Raw genomic sequence first — 19,547 nt, 5'->3', positions numbered from 1 at the left:
GTGCCCCTTACTGTATGTTATGTGGGGTAAAGCCACAAAATAATTCACCACAGAAATCCATATATTTTTGTAAAGTACAATGATGCCTATGACTAAGGGATTGAGTCCCGAAATGCGTAAGGCGTGATATCACTGCAGAGCAATGCAATAAACCAGTTTTCTGCTTTATAGGTGTGCTGTCCTTCCTTTGGTTTTGATATACAAATGTTAATGGTTAACACTTCTGCATAATAAGCACAGAATATGCATTTTAGGTGCTATAAGATACCCCAAGAGCATTCAGACACCTGAAAAACATATATTTTTTGAAAGTACACATGTTGAATCCAAAGTACATAAAGCCATCTTTTTACCTTTTAAAAATCCAACTAAAAATATTGACATTTTCTTACACACAAAGATAAAACTTCTTAATTATGAATGCCTGGGGTCTCCTAAACAACTGGTTTCCAATATACATAGCTTTACCAAAGTATGGGGCATGTATGGACCCTAAAATAATAATATGCTTATGAATATTCTTGACTGCCAATTCAGCTTCTGCAAACACCACACTGCCTGCATATTATGTGTCCTACGAGCCCCAAACACTTGATGACCCCAGAACACCATATATTTAGAAAGTACACATTTTGATTCATCCAATATGGGTAAAATATTTCTTCCTACTCCTAACTACCAAACTGCAAAGCTTAGCTAAATTCACCAGTTTTTATGTTTCTGAAAATCGCCTTCAATTATGAAACACCTCTCAATCAATTTGACTGCATTTAGTTGGATTTGATAATGTCTCTGAACACCTCAGAATTCATTCGGCTGCTTCTGTCCTGCGTCACATCATCGATAAACACTAGTGTCCCAGTGCCACTGGCAGCCATGCACGCCCCAAGCCATCACACTGCCTCCGCCATGTTTTCCGCAGTCTTCTTCAGCCTACCTCCTGGAGAATGTTGTTCACTTGTTTGGCTGTTGTGAAGGGGTTTCTCTTTACCTTGGAAATGATTCTGCGATCATCCACCACTGTTGTCTTCTGTGAATGTCCAGGTCTTTTTTGCTTTGCTGAGTTCACCAGTGCTTTTTTTCTGAGGATGTACCAAACTGTAGATTTTGTCACTCCTAATATTATAGCAATTTCTCTGATGCTTTTTTTCTGTTTTTACAGCTTAAGGATGGCTTGTTTCATCTGCATGGAGAGTTCCTTTGACCGCATGTTGTCTGTTCATAGCAAAATCATCCACATACAAGCACCCCCCTCATATCAACTCCAGGGCTTTTATCTGCTCAATTGATAATGACATAACGAAGGAATTGCCCACAACTGCCCATGAAATAGCCTTTGAGTCAATTGTCCAATTACTTTTGAGCCCCTGAAATAAAGTTATTGTGTTAAAAAAGGCTTTAGTTCCTCATATTTTTCTGCAATCTTTTTGTTCAACCCACTGAATTAAAGCTGAAAGTTTGCAGTTCAACTGCATCTGAATTGTTTAATTTAAAATGCAGTGAAAACAAGAAAAAGCAGTAAAACCCCACACTACCTTACTGAAATTAACTGAGATCTAATTATATAAGTGCTTAGTGCTATTATAATCATATGCTTAGTTCTCAATCAATTTAGCACCAACATACAATTAATGGTATTTCAATCTATTGTGTTATATACAAATAATTAAAATGAGTGCTTAAGTGCTATAAATTACGTGCTGTGACTTTCAATAAAATGTACCTACACACAACTGATGAATAATCTAAAATTTCATGGTTCTTATATGGATTAAATAAGGTGCTAGTCCTGTAGTTATCATTTTAAAGTGAGTTCATGGTATCAAACAATTAAAAATAAAGTGTCAGCAATTCATGAATAAATGAATTAGTATAGAGGTGGAGTTGTCCCGAAGAAACTGGCTGTGTTGTTCTAAGCCCTGGGACACCACACATGGGAGAAAGGAAGAACATTGAGGACTGTGGTCTCGTTACTACGTTTAACTGTCTTGTAAGAAGAGCTAACTTTGCTATAAAACCAACAAATTCTCAGTGCCTTAGAGATAAAAGAGAATAAAAAGAATGAATGTTGCGCTAGTAGTGCTACAATTCCATTAAATGGATCTGAGATTCAATTTATGTTTAAAAAAAGGTAAGATTTTAATAACAAGCTTTTTTTAAAAAAAAAAGGTTTGAAGGCTTGCTGACGCACGTTTCGCATACGCTTTATCAAGGCAAATGGGCTTTTCATCTCAATTAATTTCAGGAAGGTAGTGTGGGGGTTTACTGCTTTTTCTTGTTTTTAGTATCCTTATTCTGGTTTATATACCTCTACACAGCCTGAAATTGGGTAATACAAGTGAGTGAACATTAATTAATGAGTGAACATTAATTACAAGTGAACTATATTTTTGTTTATTTGGTTACAGAACCAAATTAGAAAAAAGTTGTCTCTGTCCAAAGATTTACGGGCCTAACTGTAAGTCTTATAGTTAGTTATTGTTAGTTAGCCAAAAATGTAATCTATAAAGGCTGGCTTTTCAGCTCTCTTGATTTCCACTGATTGGTTAACAGTCAGTAATCAATCAGTGACTTGAGGAGGGGCCACATGGGCCATAACAGTTTGCTTTTGAATCTGAGTTTCAGCTAAGGATCAATTGCAAACTCACTGAACAGTTATGTCCCACGTGGCCCCCTTTGAAGTCGCTGAATAACTCAGAGTTAGAGAGCTGAAAAACAGTTATAAAAAAAAAAAGTTGTATTCTGTTCTCTTATGTTAGACATTCATTCACTCCAACTAACTATATTAGAAACATTTTTTATTTTGCACAGCCTATTTAGCCAGTTTTTATTTTTACACTGAACTGTTCCTTTAATAAATTATAGCTTGAAAAAAAATAATTAAATGAGCGTATTGATGTTGTCTCTCTGTACTCCTGCATGCCCCACCATCTAGGTGGTGGGGTATGCAGGGTGATAAAATATTACCTCACTTAATACAGTACATACGACTCAAACTTAATTTCTCTTTTCTCTTGCAGTCTTGGTATTTACTTACACCATTTTTTCTTATTTGATGACAAATATTTGCAGTGTTGTGGAACAAAAATGGGTCGTAAATTCAACCCTTTATATGCCAAACTGTAACTAGGTTGGTGAAAATTTGTATTTTTTTAGGGAAGGTAATTCTTTTTCTGGACACATACAACATTATGGTGGATATATTGCTGTTATTCAACATTACATTAAGTAGTGAGGACAGTAACATAATAACTACTATCTTTAGAAAGAAATGTTCAGTATGCAAGTCTCTCTCCTAGCTAATAGATAAGTTCTTGGTATAGACATGGTACATGTAATCCAGAATGCTAGGGACATAGGGTATTCCGGATAATGATCTTTCTGTAATTTGGATCTCCATAACGTAAGTGTACTATAAAATCATATTAACATTAAATAAACTCAGTAGACTGGTTTTGCATCCAATAAGGACTAATAAAATGGAGTCTATAGGAGATGGCCTTCCATAGTTCTGGAAAATTGGTTTCCGGATAAAGGATCCTGCATTTAGCTGCTGTGCCTGCCAGCACGTATTAATATACATGCTTGACAGGCAAATGGGGCACATTTGCTTCTTGCAAGGAAGATAATCAACTTACTACTGAACAGATTATAACTGTATTATCTGTGCACTATTTATCGACGTTGCAAATACCAAACATGGAGCACCTTTCGTTTCCCCGCTTACCCTGTTTAGCTCAAAATATAACAGAAACCAAGAAGATTTTTAGTCATTAAAGAAATAGGAAAAAGTATACTTTGCACCAACCCATATTTATTAAACTCTTTTTGACCTTTGAAGATTGCCTGTAACAAGTAGGAGTTTTGGACAACTGATTCCTGAAAAAGGAATATGATCCTCTCTTAATGGCAACCTACAAAGTGACACTATGGACAGGCATTGTAAAACCGCGCTCGTCTAAGCAAAAAGGAGATAATCACTATGACTGTTGCTTGAAAGAGACATTCTGCCGAGGACTGGATGTATGGGATTGGAGAGAAGAGGTAGATTAGAATGAAGTACCAGGGTGTGGTCACTGCATTTACCTCCAGAGCCTGTGGGACTTATGACCTACAAGAGTCAAGGGACTTGGTGATTGAACCTGGGTGCCATCAGGTCACTCTCTGGGGTCCCCCATTTGATCAGGTGATATACATCCTATGTGTCCATGGAGGGACAGAGGCAACCACGTGTGGAGGTTGCATTGGTCTTTGGTCCATTTGTGGAGGAGCTCTTATTGTAGTGAGTGCATGTGGAACTGCGTGAATAGTATCACTTCTATAGAGGAAGTCATCAGTTCCAAGAGGTGCATGCAGTTCTTGTGGGTCCTGAACAGCAGCTTGCCATGCTGCTGTTTTGAGTTTGGTACATTTTTCTCATGTAAGACCATGTGTGGGTGAAGAAGTCAAATAGAACCCTAAGAATATCACGGACTGAGTGAAAAAGTTGTTGCCCAGTTTTGGAAGTATGAATAGGTCTTGTCACATTTAACTGACAAAATCACCTATGGTTCCTGTGAAGACCCACGTGCAGTGGCAGTCTGAATGGAAGTTCATGGAATTGATATCCCCCATGTTAGTTTGTTACAGCAACCTGCCTCCTGAAAGGAAGCATTAATTTATTTATCCACCTGCTGCCTAGTGACGATCAGATAACAACCTGCCAGACAGTTTTCAGTGGTAGCATTACTGCAAACTCTTTATATAATTAGTCATCCATCTTACCATAACTGAAATATATGTGAGTATGACCCTGTGCAGTTTTAGTTTTGTAAATAAACCTTTTGTTTCATCCTTATAACTTATTGCACAACACCACTTCCTTCCTCCTCCATCATCTCGAGGGCCCAACTGAGAAAGGAGTCACGTGTAACCAATGTTCTGCCCTACTAAGCAAAAAATATATTCTGGGACAAGATAGGGTTACAATATCATTTAATTGAAGGTTAATATTTTTCAGTTAGAGGTGAAAGATTTACACAGATTTGGCTAACTATTGTTATATACATAAATAGCTTTCGTGAACAACCTGTTACATATAGAAAAAATAATTTTTTAAGGCCCTACCGAGGGCTGGAATTTTTCTGGACTGCATGGTGGAGGGCCAGTGGAAGCCACTGTATAGCCAATGGAAGCCAGTGTTGAGCACTCCCTGTTTTAAACCACCCCCACTTTAAACCACATCCATGTTACAGACCATGTCCACATTAATTGTGGTAGCACACCAAAAAACCAAATGGTTGGTGCACACTGCAGGGATATCACTTTTCACTCATATAGTAACATAGTAAGTAAGGTTGAAAAAAGACACACATCCATCAAGTTCAACCTTTTTTTTTTTTAATCTGCCTAACTGCCAGTTGATCCAGAGGAAGGCAAAAACCCATCTGAAGCCTCTCCAATTTGCCTCAGAGGAGAAAAAAAATCCTTCCTGGCTCCAAAATGGCAGGCTAGTCCCTGGATCAACTTCTACGATGAGCTATCTTCCATAACCCTGTATTCCCTCACTTGCTAAAAAGCAATCCAACCCCTTCTTAAAGCTATCTAATGTATCAGCCTGTACAACTGATTCAGGGAGAGAATTCCACATCTTTACAGCTCTCACTGTAAAAAACCCCTTCAGAATATTTAGGCGGAACCTCTTTTCTTCTAGTCGGAATGGGTGACCTCGTGTCAGCTGGAAAGACCTACTGGTAAATAAAGCATTAGAGAGATTATTATATGATCCCCTTATATATTTATACATAGTTATCATATCACCCCTTAAGTGCCTCTTCTCCAACGTGAACATCCCCGTTTTGGCCAGTCTTTCCTCATAGCTAAGATTTTCCATTCCTTTTACCAGCTTAGTTGCCCTTCTCTGTACCCTCTCTAATACAATAATGTCCTGTTTGAGTGATGGAGACCAAAACTGTACGGCATATTCTAGATGGGGCCTTAAAAGTGCTCTATACAGTGGTAGAATGACCCCCTCCTCCCGTGACTCTATGCCCCTTTTAATACAGCTCAAGACCTTATTTGCCCTTGATGCTGCTGACTGGCATTGCTTGCTACAGCCAAGTTTATCATCTACAAGGACTCCAAGGTACTTTTCCATAATGGATTTGCCTAGAGCAGTCCCATTAAGGGTATAAGTGGCTTGGATATTTTTACCTCCCAGGTGCATGACTTTACATTTATCAACATTGATCTCATTTGCCACTTAGCTACCCAGATTGCCAGTTTGTCAAGATCGTGTTGCAAGGATGCCACATCCTAGATGGAATTAATTGGGCTGGATAGTTTTGTGTCATCTGCAAACACTGATACATTACTTACAATACCCTCCCCTAAGTCATTAATGACCAAGTTAAATAAAAGCAGACCCAATACCGAGCCCTGGGGGACCCCACTAAGAACCTTACTCCAAGTAGAAAATGTACCATTAACAACCACCCTCTGTACCCGATCTTGTAGCCAGTTTCCTATCCATGTGCAAACGACTTCATTAAGCCCAATAGACCTTAGTTTAGAAAGCAGTCGTTTGTGGGGCCCTGTATCAAACGCTTTGGAAAAATCCTCCTCTCCTGTGGATAACACAGCACCCAAGCACATGATAAAACACCTTAGGGGCCCCTAACAACAATTTTCAAATGCTAACAAACCCACAGCACTGGTTTAAGGAATTCCATCACAAGAAAAGTTTTTTCAAACTACATTGGTTAATAATGCTGCTCCAGCAGAATCCTGCACTGAATTCCATTTTTCAAAACTTTTTGACTTTTTTTATTTTTAATTTTGAAAACAGACATGGCACAGGAAACCTCAGCCATGTGACCTGTGCTCTGATAAACTTCAGTCACTTTTTACTACAGCTAGTTAGAATATCACCCCCTTCCTTCCCTCCCCAGCAACCTTTCAACAGAACAATGGGAAGGTAATAGGTTAATAGCTTTCGGACACCTGCATTGCTAAAAATGATCCCAAGCCCCACATAGTGCAAGATATGACAATAGTACTCAATAGCATAACAAACAAGCTCGACCACAACACCTCCAGTTATAATGAGTAGGAAAAACAATATCTTAAAGCAATTCTATTGTGATGTGTTGGCTCTTTCACAGGAAAAGGCACAATGACCTGAAATCGCCGTTAACACACCAATATTACAAGTAAAAAAAAAAAAACATTTGTTGGTTAAGGAATACATTTTTTTTTTCAAAACTGTTTTTAATACGAGTTTTCAGTGCAATAAAATGAAATTGAAAAGAAGTGATAATATTAAAATCAGCTTAATCAGTGAAATATAGTAAGCAAACAAAATCAATAGCCAGCAGCGTAACTAGAGGGGGGCGGCCCTGGCGCGGGACATGCATCCGGGCCCCGCCCCCTCAGTACACCCGGAAACGGCTGCATTTATAGCCGCATTTGGTGAAAACACAGTGGTGCGCTAGCTGCCGGGGGGCCCTGAGGGGGTGCGGGCCCTGGCCCAATCGCACCCCCTGCTCCCCTGGTAGTTACGCCACTGTCAATAGCAGAAAAGAAAATATTGTGACCATTAGATTATGAGATGTGCCTATACCAGTCTTAGGTGCAAATTTACAAGAGGGCGAAGTGGCTAACTCTAGCGACAATTCGCCAGCGTGACGTCATTTCGTTACTTTGTCGATTTACTAATGGGTGCTGGCGTAAATTCGCTAGCGAAGTGGACCTACTCTAACGCTACTTCGCACCCTTACGCCAGGCGAAGTTGCGCTATGGCGAAGGGACGTAACTACGCTAATTCATTAACTTGCGGATTTTACCGAACGTTACCTCTTGCGCCAGACTTGCCTTCGCCACCTCAGACCAGGCGAAGTGCAATAGAGTAGATAGGGCTTGCTTCAAAAAAAGTCCCAAAAAATGCTGGCTTCTTTTACTTTTTTTAAGGGTGATAGGCTAAAAAAGATCGTAAATAGTTTTGGGGCACCTAAACTATACAGTGGGCACATGTATAGGGCAAAATAACAACTCTTTTATTTATTTTTTTATTTTTATTTTATTTTATGAAGCTTCCCTGGGCTTGTGTAGTGTAATGTATTTGCTGCTACATATACGTCCATTGTACTTTAACTTGGCGCCGTATGCAAATTAGGCATCGTTAGCGTAACCTCGATTTGCTTAACGAATTAACATTAGCGCAACTTCGCTACCTTTCGCTTCCCTGAGCTCAACTTCGGATTTTAGTGAATTAGCGGCTCCGGGCGAAACTTCACCTGGCGAAGTGCGGCGAAGCCAATGCTGGCGCAACTTGGAAGGTAAGTTAATTTGCCCCTTAGTGCGAAAACAATATCAACAAATGCGTTAATTATAATTGGTGGTGTTTACCCTTATTATTACATGCATTTCAATATTACAGTTGTCAGTCCAGATTGCTTGTTAACAATCTGTTAGCATATGTAGAAAGTGTCATTTAGAACTAAAAAGCACTCATACAAATCATGAAATAATCCCTTTAGGTGGAGCGTGAGCCCTGTAGGAGGATTAAGCTGCCAATATCAGCCCCTTCAGACCGACTTTGTAGTTTATTGGCATGTCTGATTGCTTGTCCAGAAGTAAGCCCAAGTATTTGGATCAGCCTGATCTGACCAAATAGTAAATTTGAGAAAAAATGTACTTAAATTGAAAACTTTTCTTCTAAACGGAGGATTATAAAAAACGCTTACTCTAGAGCAAGGTTAGATGATTAACATCCTGGTAAGTCTATATTCTAAAACCAGTTCCAAAACTACTGAAGACTGCTATTAAGGAATTTAAAGAAAAACTTAAGGACCCCCCCAAACATTGTAGGTCTCTATAAAAATATATAGTATAAAGCAGCACATATGTAAAATCCTGCTTCATGTAAATAAACCATTTTCATAATAATAAACTATTTTAGTAGTATGTGCCACTGGGTAATCCTAAATAGAAAATTGTCATTTTAAGAACTAAGGGCTGCTCCTTGGGATCTTATGAATTATGGGGCACACAAACAAACCATACATGTTAGGTCATATGAGCCAATTAATGTCCAACGCTCTGCCTTTTGCTTCCACACTTCTTCCTGTTACAGTTAGAGCTGCAGTATTTCTGGTCAGGTGATCTCTGAGGGAGCACAGAGACCATCACAAAATGGGGGCTCAAGGAAATGTAAAAGGGCAATATTTATTCAAATACACACTCCAGTTTGGCAAGATTTTTTAGTAAGCCACTTAATATGTAATAATATTAATCTGTGACATAAGTATTTATTTTGGGGGAATAGTTTTCCTTAATAATAATTTAGATCAATGTAAGAATATAGCACACAAAAGCAGATGATTTATTAAAACTAGCACAATTTATTATATCCACCAGATAGTTAAAAGCATCACTATCCAAAAACGTATGTTTCATATGTGGTCAGTAAACTGGTGAAATAATCTCCTACGCAGTTACACCAACTGCATGGCTCAAACTGGACCATTTTCATGTTAAAAGGGAGTTAAAATGGGCCAGGCCCATCAAGTGGTGTGATAAACCACACTGTCAAATTTAGTAAACTACAACCACAAAGCTTATTTTCTTATACTATCAAGGGACTCTAAGCAGACATGAATGCTAAAAACCTGGTTTCTGGATTAAACTACCACCCAGTATCTTCATTGCACTGTTGAGAAGCCAAAGGCTACGTTAATTTCTCCACAGTACAGGCTAGTACAGGTTGAGGGGTCTACTTCTAGGTAATGGTTGATGCAATTTTTTGTTAATAATGTAGATTTCCATTTATATGGAACAAATACAAATTCACATTATTTAATCATTGTGATTAGTTCAACACGTTGTGCTTACTTGTAATCCTTGATTTGTACTTGAAAATGTGGTGTAGGAGAAGTAATATTATAATCCCAGAATAAAGTTGTATTCATATTATATGACTTGAATAACAGGTTATAAGGCACTGCAAAGAGAAATGCAAATTATTAATACATTTGAACATACACTGAATCCTCAATTTAGAACTCCAAGATTTTAAGTTTTGATCTTTTCTACACCATTTTTCTGTGGTCCCATTAATTAATAATTGTTGATTGAAACTGAGGTTTATACTATAACTAAATGTATATTTTGCCTTCTGTTTGTCTGTCTGTAATAATGAATTCCAAGTCATGCACAAATCACTTGAGAGTTATGTAATAAAGGGCACTAGGTTTGCCCAGGTGCAGTAACCTATAGCAACCAATCAGCAATTAGCATATAGTGGTCACTTGTTTAAAAGTAAACATCTTATTTGTTGCCATTGGGTAATGCTCCTAGGCAAACATAGTTACATAGTTAAATCAGGTTGAAAAAAGACAAAGTCCATCAAGTTCAACCCCTCCAAATAAAAACCCAGCATCCATACACACACCCCTCCATATTTTCACATAAATTATATACAGTATACCCATATCTATACTTAACTATAGAATTTAGTATCACAATAGCCTTTTATATGATGTCTATCCAAGAAATCATCCAAGCCACTCTTAACAGAAACGCATACCTCCATTTTGGAAATCAAAAGAGGGACCTTTTTTGGCCCCGCCCATTTTTGTGGCCACACCCCCTAATTACCATGTTCATTTTACAAATTGTAAATAAGCCATATCACTTTAAATGGGCAGGGAGAGCTGTATGGCAGTCCCTACTAAGGTGATGTATAAAGCTGTAGTGCAACTGGCTTCCCTCCACTGATTATTGAACTACAACTCCCTATAGACTGCGGATACCTAAAGAAAAACAAATTCAGACTGAACTCTGGCAATAATTTGTACAGAAGTCTTCAAATCAGTCAACTTCAAATATCGCAAAGATGGAAGCTGCGAATTTGTCCCCTCCCATTCCCCACCCACTCTATCCCTCACTATAAAAAGTGAGCCTATCCGCATATTCCTCTAACCCCGCCCTGTTAGGCTTCTGTAAATGTGAGAGCATATTATTGATCACGTGTCCGAAGCCACGCAACCTCTTGATAGGGTGGATTTGTTTTAGCGCCCGTCCATCCGACGGCTACGTCTCAGGTTTATTCATCCTATTGAAGTGCATACGCGTGACGTAATATCCCCGCGCTGACAGATTACGCCTTACTGGTGCGACTTTACGGGCGGAGATTTTACTAAATGGTTACATGACATAAGGTGTGGAAGTGGACTGGCATGGCTAACATGGCATTAGATGACAAGTGGCAATCCTACCAATTTCCAGCAGCAGCAGAGAAGCAATTGGTGACCCATGCAATGTATTAAAATAACAGCAAACACTCTGCATGGAATAGCACAGGGCCAGGCACATTCTAGCACCTCATCCAGAAGTCAGGAGCACAATAAACAGGAGCGTGACTACATAAGGGCAGGATGTACCAAATATTCCATTTCTACAGAGACTGTCATTATGCATCACGTCACGATCGGAACTATTCCTCCCCTCCCCCGACACTATCCATTTTCGCTTGATCTCACCCGCTGCAGGTTCCCGGTGTCCAGTTGAATTGCCCGGTTCGCCAGCTTCATGGTTCTCTGGAGAGGCCTCAGAGCTACATCCCCAATGGAGGAAGCCATCAGCGTTTCAGTAAACATAAAACAACGTCTCCTGGAACTGTCTTCTCTCAGTACACAATCCACCTGGTGTGTATAGAGAACACACCTACCTGGGAGTAATTAGGAAGCGCACACACAAGTAAAGTCACAGCGCCACCTGCTGGGCATGACATAAAATGGCGGCTTTAGATAAGGAAGGAAAGCGTAATTTCCCTGGTCCTCTACTCCTCAGTAATACCCGGGATAGCCCCTCCCATTGCCCTCTGTCAGAAGAACCCTCCCACTTAATTATCTGGTGTATAAGTATCTCTCCAGCACTTACCCCCAGCGTCTTTTTTTGTTCTTCTCATTCCCTCTCGCTCCTTTGGAGCTCGAATTTTAGGAATTTTGCAGGGTGAGTAGCGTGGGCCTGCCCAAAAGGCATCCCTAACGTGGGATTTTTTCCTCCAGGCCATAGGCGTCTGATGGAGGTTTTTATTTCCCACGCCGTTTTCCTCAGGCTACTATCCTTAGAAACGGCTGTTCCTGCTTCCACAGCTTTACTGGACTGCTCTAAAAAGCGTCTGGCGGCTCAACCAAAGCAGCACATACGTCCTCCTATTTGGAAGCAGGTTTGGGGATGCGGAGGGTATTTTATATTTCATTTTTTGCCTATTGAGATGCTGTTATAGTGTATAAGCGCCAAGCTGCGATGGGCGGAAGTGATGTCACAGCAGGGGCCTTGCACAGCATGTTAGACATGTATAGAGGCGCACCGCCGTGTTGTTGGTGGGCGGTAGTGACGTCACAAACGGCAGGGGCCTTACACAGCGTGTTAGACACGCATAGATGCGCACCACCATTTTGTTGGTGGGCACACAAAAAGTGATTTTAGAAACGTCAGAGGCCTTAAATAGAGTGTCCAGAGACACGCACAGGGCTGCATTTTAGCACACCAGACACTGGCGTGTCTGTAGGGCTGCTTGGAGGACTGCTTTTCCTTTTGGGTAAGCTGGAATGGTTTATTTTTTTTTTATTCTTCTTTTAGGAGACTCAGGGTTGCCTGCTGCATTTTATCTTTGACAGATTGGGTTTTTGGCAGGTAGTAAAGACCTTGATGATCCGCCCGCATCCCCACCAAGTCTATTCCCCTGACATTTTGAGGTAAAAAAAAAAAAAAAAATATATATATATATATATGTATATGTATATGTATATGTATATGTATATGTATATGTATATGTATATATATATATATATATATATATATATATATATATATATATATATATATATATATATATATATATATATTATATATATATCTCGCAATACCTTAGGTATCAGAGATCAAGGATGGTGGGGTCAGTAAAAAAAAAAATATATATTTTTTTTTTGGTGTTTGTTTTTCAGTGTCCCCACTATGACTGCCCCTAAACAGAAGGAATTGAACACAGCTATGGATCAGCCTTCAAAATCATCCTGTTTAGGTTGTTCAGAACAGGCACTCCCAAATAAGAAGCTCTGCCGTGCATGCTTATCCGAAGCAGCAGGACCCTCAGAAGCATTGGCTCCAGATATAAGAGCATGGATCAGGGAAGCAGTGGCTCAAGAGATATCATCTTCTAGGCCTAGGCCAACCTTTGAGTTTTCATCACAGGAAAGCATGGGGGTATCTGAACAACAGGGCACTATTTCATCATCAGAAGATGACTCAGAGGATGATGTAGCCTCCTTTGATTTTTCTCTAGTGACACCCCTCATTCAGGCGGTCAGATCAGCCCTGGAACTGGAGGAAAAAAAGTAGGGAGCTTCTTCATCTTCCTTCTTACCAGGACCTAAGAAAAAGTGCCAGGTTTTTCCATTCCATGAGGAGGTTTTGGACCTAGTCAAAACAGAGTGGGAAGTCCTGTCCAAAAGACCCCGCACTCCACAGAGGTTCGGTAAACTATATCCATTCCTAGAGGAAGATCTCAAAATATTTTGCTCAGTTCCAGTAGTGGATGCTCCAGTGCTAAACTTGTCCAAAAAAACTCTACTTCCAATTGATGACCAAGCGTCCCTAAGGGATCCTATGGACAAGAGGCTCGAAGCAGATTTAAAAAGGGCCTTTTTGAATGCAGGAGAAACCCTGAAGCCCGCAGTAGCCAGTAACTCAGTGGCAAGGGCAATAGAAGTTTGGGTGTCAAACACTGAGATGGCTCTCAGTGAAAATAGGGACAGAGAGGAAGTCTTAGAAGGAATGACAGAACTAAAGATAGGAGCATCTTTCCTATTGAACGCTACCCTGGACCTGGCTCGGCTGGCCTCGAGGTCTCTAGCCCTATAAGTCTCAGCAAGGAGACTGGCTCAGGTCGTGGGAGGCTGATGTGGCATCAAAACTAGCATTGTGCACGGTACCCTTTCAAGGAATGTCTCTCTTTGGAAAGAGAGACCCCCCAAGGCTTCAGGGGGTAAGAGTTCAGCTCTTCCCCAAAAGAGAAAGCGGAGGTATCCAGAAAAGCAATCATCAAAGGGAAAACCTCCATCCAAGACAAGACCAAACATCTCAGCGTATCGGTCCTTTCGGAATTCCACGGAAGTATCTAGAAAGGGGAAAGGGGGCCAGTCCGGATTTTTCAGACAAACAAACAGCAAGGGTCCAGGGAACACCCGTCGTCAGTTCTGAAGGTGGTGGTCCCAAGGAGTTGGCAGTGGGAGGAAAAGACTCCTGGGAATGATCCACATGACAAGTGGATTCAACAGATAACCAGCCGGGGATATTCACTGGAATTCAAAACCACTCCTCCACTACCATTTTTTCGTCCTTCTTCTCTTCCAAAGAATGCTGCAAAGAGACATGCTCTCAAGGTTTGCTTAGCTCAGTTAAGCCAATAAAATGTTATAAACCCAGTACCTCTACAAGAGATGGGCAGAGGAGTATACTCCAACTTTTTCTGGTTCAGAAAACATTAGAGGCCTGGCGTCCTATACTAGATCTAAGGAGGTGAACAGGAGTCTAACGGTTCAGTGCTTCCGCATGGAATCATTAGAAGCAGTCAAGAATGCACTTTCCCCAGTGGATTGGATGTGCACCTTAGACATCAAGGACGCCTATCACCACATGCCAATAGCTTCCGGGGACCAAAGATACTTGAGATTTGCAGTAGGGGACCGGCATTGGCAGTTCCGAGGGCTTCCATTTGGTCTTTCGACAGCTCCAAGAGTATTCTCAAAGGTCATGGTAGCTTTGGCGGCTCAATTGAGATGGAGAAAGATTCACATTTTTCATTACTTGGACTACCTTATTATTATTGCTGCATCCAAGAAGCAGATAGTTCTCCACAGGAATCAGGTGATTTAATTTCTCAAGTCTCACGGCTGGGTGTTCAATTGGCCATATACCCAATTGGACCCAACACAGAAAATTTTGTACCTGGGGCAACCCTGGACACAATAAAAGGTCGAGTGTTCCTATCAGATCAGAGACAGGTGCTGATTCAACAGGTGATCAAAGAAGTGTTAACAGACACAAGAGTTCCGGCAAGTCTGATGATGAGAATGCTAGGAATGATGTCATCAACAATTGGAGAAGGAGAAGGTAACAGACCTTTCGGCAGTGTATATCCCAGGGAAAGAAAACAGGCAAGCGGACTTCCTGAGCAGACAGACATTGCAGGAGCACGAATGGGACCTACATCCCCGGATTTACAAGAAAATCGTGAGCCGATGGGGCACTCCAGCAATCGACTTGATGGCAACCTCCCGGAACTCGAAGTGCAAGGAATTTTTCTCGAGGACACCGGACATGGCCCCAGGGTTTAGCCTACATCTTTCCTCCTCTTCCTCTGATTCCGAAGATTATCCAGAAGATAAGGGAAGAAGGAGCGGAAGTGGTATGCATTGCGCCAGCATGGCCGAGAAGGCCATGGTTTCCTCGTCTAATGCAGCTGACAGTCGAGGCCCCATGGAGGTTACCAGGGGATGGTCCAGTACTAACACAAGGTCCAATAGTCTACCCAGACCCAGGGCCATGGGCTCTTACGGCATGGAGACTGAGTGGCAAAACCTAGAGGCACAGGGTCTATCTTCCCAAGTAATTCAAACCCTCTAGAAAATCCACCACTAACAACAGATAAGGTAAGCTGTGGGAAAGCTGTGGGAAATCTTCCTGAAATCGGGAGAAAGTTCAGGAATGACTTCTACATCAATCTCCTTATCAAACATCTTAGAGTTTCTGCAATCAGGTCTAGAAAAAGGACTAAGCATCAGCACATGCAGCAGTGAGGATTCTACCAGTTAAAAGACCATCCTGTCAACAGTGCAACCTGCAGATGGTACTCAAGACATTAACAGTCCCTCCGTTCGTCCCTTTGGACGAGATAACCTTATGGCGGCTAACCTTGAAGGTGGTGTTTTTGGTGGCAATTACATCAGACAAGAGAGTAGGCGAACTTCGAGCATTAAGATACGATGCAAACAGTCCGGTGTTTTTTCCTGACAGAGTCCTGTTGAAATTTGGTTCCTCCTTGCCTACCCGTCCCGCTGGGCAAATACCCCTAACTTGTTACTTACCCTTCTGCGCAGGTCCAGTCCAGGGAGTTCACAGATGACATCTTCTTCCACGCGATCTTCTTCCTGCTTTGAACGGCGCATGCGCAGTACGATCATTTCGCCGGCACGATCTACTGCGCATGCGCATGACTTTTGGCGCATGCGCAGTAGATCCGTACCGGTGAAATGCTCCTACTGCGCATCCGCCAAAACGCCGTTCACAGCAGGAAGAAGATCGTGTGGAAGAAGATGTCGTCTGTGAACTCCCTGGACTGGACCTGCGCAGAAGGGTAAATAACAAGTTAGGGGCATTTGCCCAGCGGGAGGGGTAGGCCAGGGGGGAGGAGGGAGGGTGGGCAACACATGGGAGGGGGGGGAGGGTTTTTGCGCAACCAAGATGGTATCCAGTTTTCATCTCAATGATGAAATTTCCTTGCCAGCATTTCCCACGGAGGGGACAAGCCCAGAGCTGAAGGCCTTGGACGTGGCAGCTAATGTTAAAAGATACTGCGAAGCAACCCAGTCCTTCAGAAAGGCAGACACACTTTTCGTGCTACCGGCAGGAAAGAGAAAAGGGGAGGCTGCCTCCACTACAACCATTGCAGGTTGGATTAAGAAGGTGATAAAGACTGCATATATATCACAAGGACAAAAAGAGCCAGTGGGAGTCAGGGCACACTCAACTAGGGGTCAATCAACATCCTTGGCGGCTGAAGCTGGAACTCCAATAGAAGTCATATGCAGAACAGCCTCATGGTCATGTCCAGACAGGTTTATTTCCCACTACAAGGTGGACGTGGCATCAGCCGAACTATCTCGCTTCGGTTCTGATGTTCTGAAATTAGCTATGGTGTCTCAATAAATTTATATGCATCACTAGAATTTGGTGTTTTCATTCCCTCCCAACATCCAGGAAGCTTGCTTCATCCCGGGTAGTACTGAGGAGGAGAGGACCAGGGAAAAGGGAAAATTGTATCATACTTACCGTAATTTTCCTTTCCTGGTCCTCTCCGTATCAGTACGTTCCTACCCCATGCAAAGTAAAGAGAATCTTGTGACTAGACGCTGGGGGTAAGTGCTGGAGAGATACTTATACACCAGATAATTAAGTGGGAGGGTTCTTCTGACAGAGGGCAATAGGAGGGGCTATCCCGGGTAGTACTGATACGGAGAGGACCAGGAAAGGAAAATTACGGCAAGTATGATACAATTTTCCCTTATCCCCGCGCTGACAGATTACGCCTTACTGGTGTGACTTTACGGGCGGAGAGCAGGGGAAGTGCGCGCCTCATGCCCAGTAGCGGGACATTAAGGCCACATTCCAGGACAGCGGGATAAAAGCAGGACTGTCCCGCGAAAAACAGGACAGTTGGGGGGTATGGAAACGTATTGCCTTATATTACATGGCGGGGTTATTTTGTGGATCGGACTGTCTGTCAGAGGTCTTAAAAATTCCCCTCCCCCAAAGTGCAACATTAATGCTACAATGCTTAACCCTTATCACTCAAGTAAATATTGTATTTCAAAGTAAAACAAACGCCTGTACTTATATCCCGAGTACTTGAATAAATTGTTTTAAAACATTTCTCTGATTTTACATTTTCCCAGATTTCTCACAGTTTTTGCTGGTCCCCAGAAAAATGTAAAATCAGGGTCCTGTATGTCTTTGATGTACCATTGTATTGAACTCACCTGCGTATTCTGCAATGGATTGCTTTGTCTGGCTGCCAAATAGGTTTATGATGCTGGCATCCCTAGGCAAGACTACCTAGTAACTACTTGGTGCCCCCCTACCCGTTCGCTACTGCACACACAGGTTTATGGTGAAAAACTGGGAGATTTGACTGTTTGTCTTCTGTCTTTTCAGGTTCCCGGTATAAGCCACCTGGAAGCCATCCCTAGATGGTGCTGCCCTTATGCCTCTTCTGACTCTGCTTGAACCCTTGTGTCACAAATATTTTTTATACTAACACATGCCTATGATTAAGGGAATTCTTCCCTAAACGCGTCAAGCCGATGTGGATCCACCCAATGTTGCAATAAATGCTCTCTTATTTTACATGGAGTGACGCCTAAATCTATACTGTATCAACCAACACAAAAAGACAGAAATAGTTGGATTTTCAGGCTAATTCCAGCTCAGACCACAAAAACTCCCATTAACTTATATACAACATCGGCAGGTCCGAGATACCGGATTTTCGGATTCTGACTTTTTGCAACATTGGGCTTTAATAAATCCCGAAAAATTCAAGGTTTTTTTTTTACAAAAAATTCGTATTTTATAGTAAAAAAAAACGAAAAACTCGAATTTCTGTAGTTTTTTTGCATTCAGACTTTAATAAATAACCCCCTAAGTGTGGTGACAAGTGGAGATAGGCATTTTGCATGACGTGGAGGGAATCAGTTATCAATATGCCCCATTTGGATCTACAAGCACACACAGAAGGACCTAAATTACAATGGCCATTTTATTTTTTTTCTCTGTCTCCAGAAGGCCGTTGCATTCCCCCAGTTAGTACTTTGCTTAATGGCAATTATACGCTAGTGACAAGGTGGCTGTACACAATTAAAAGGTGACAAAACAGGTTACAAAGTTCAAAAATGATTATACCTTCTAGATTTGTTTTTGGCTTCTCCGTTATTTCAGATTCACTCACATTTGTGGGGGATATAGGATAGCTACCTGCAAAGAAACACACAAACAAATACAATTATAATAGGTATAACTCTTCAAAGCCCAGTAAAACATAGCTGACAAATGATTGGATTATGTGGAATACAAAATCCTCTATAAATAATATGGCAGAACATTTTTTTAGAATTTATATGCATTCATGAGTACAATCCACCAAAAATGTTATCTAAAGAAAAAGTTGCTGTATTCAGTTTTCCAGAGCTTTAAGGTTATGTGATTTTATGGGTTAAAGGGTAAATACAATAGACTAAAATGGCTAAAAATGAATCCTTCAAGAAGTGTGCGGAATCATATGAATCCTAAACAAAATCTTGGAATCAGTTTAAATTATTGCTGTTATTCTTGAGAAAACTACAAAACAACTTATGCCACCCACCATTAACATAATACACATTTTATACACCAGCTTTAAAAGTTTACAGTGGAGGGAATCTTGCATGAGTGTCATAAAATGTAGCTGTCTGCCCCAGTTTTCTGGGATTGAACTGGCCCACCACGTTACCGTAATGAATCCTGGTGGGCCCCAGTTCTAGCAGGCCCTTGCGAGTTTGAGCTGTATTGTCCTAAATATTGTTCCCTGTATGCCTTAGATTTAGAGGCTGAACACCAGACTTTTCGGGTCACATCCGGACAGGTGGCAACCCTATTTATATGTATATGAGAATTTAGTAAAATTCTTTAATAGGGCATTTATAATTATATAAATAATCTGTTGGTTATTTGTGCTGAACGTATAGTTT

The 19,547-nt window shown here is 41.2% G+C and overlaps 1 protein-coding gene across 1 annotated transcript in view; it reads right to left on the bottom strand.

Annotated features, from left to right (window-relative positions):
- The window catches only part of LOC108717881 (interferon gamma receptor 1), a 75,598-nt gene that overhangs the window by 41,653 nt on the left and 14,398 nt on the right, over nt 1–19,547 (bottom strand). The window contains exons 2-3 of the mRNA XM_018265300.2: nt 18,724–18,795; nt 9,871–9,979 (exon numbers count right to left, since the gene is read on the bottom strand). Of these exons, the coding sequence (XP_018120789.1) occupies nt 9,871–9,979; nt 18,724–18,795 (181 nt within the window). The remainder of the gene's footprint in view (nt 1–9,870; nt 9,980–18,723; nt 18,796–19,547) is intronic.

Source organism: Xenopus laevis, chromosome 5S, assembly GCF_017654675.1.
Source record: "Xenopus laevis strain J_2021 chromosome 5S, Xenopus_laevis_v10.1, whole genome shotgun sequence".
NCBI classification, from domain to species: domain Eukaryota; kingdom Metazoa; phylum Chordata; class Amphibia; order Anura; family Pipidae; genus Xenopus; species Xenopus laevis.
Note: the sequence above shows the minus strand (reverse complement) of the source record. Positions and strands in the feature narration are given on the sequence as shown.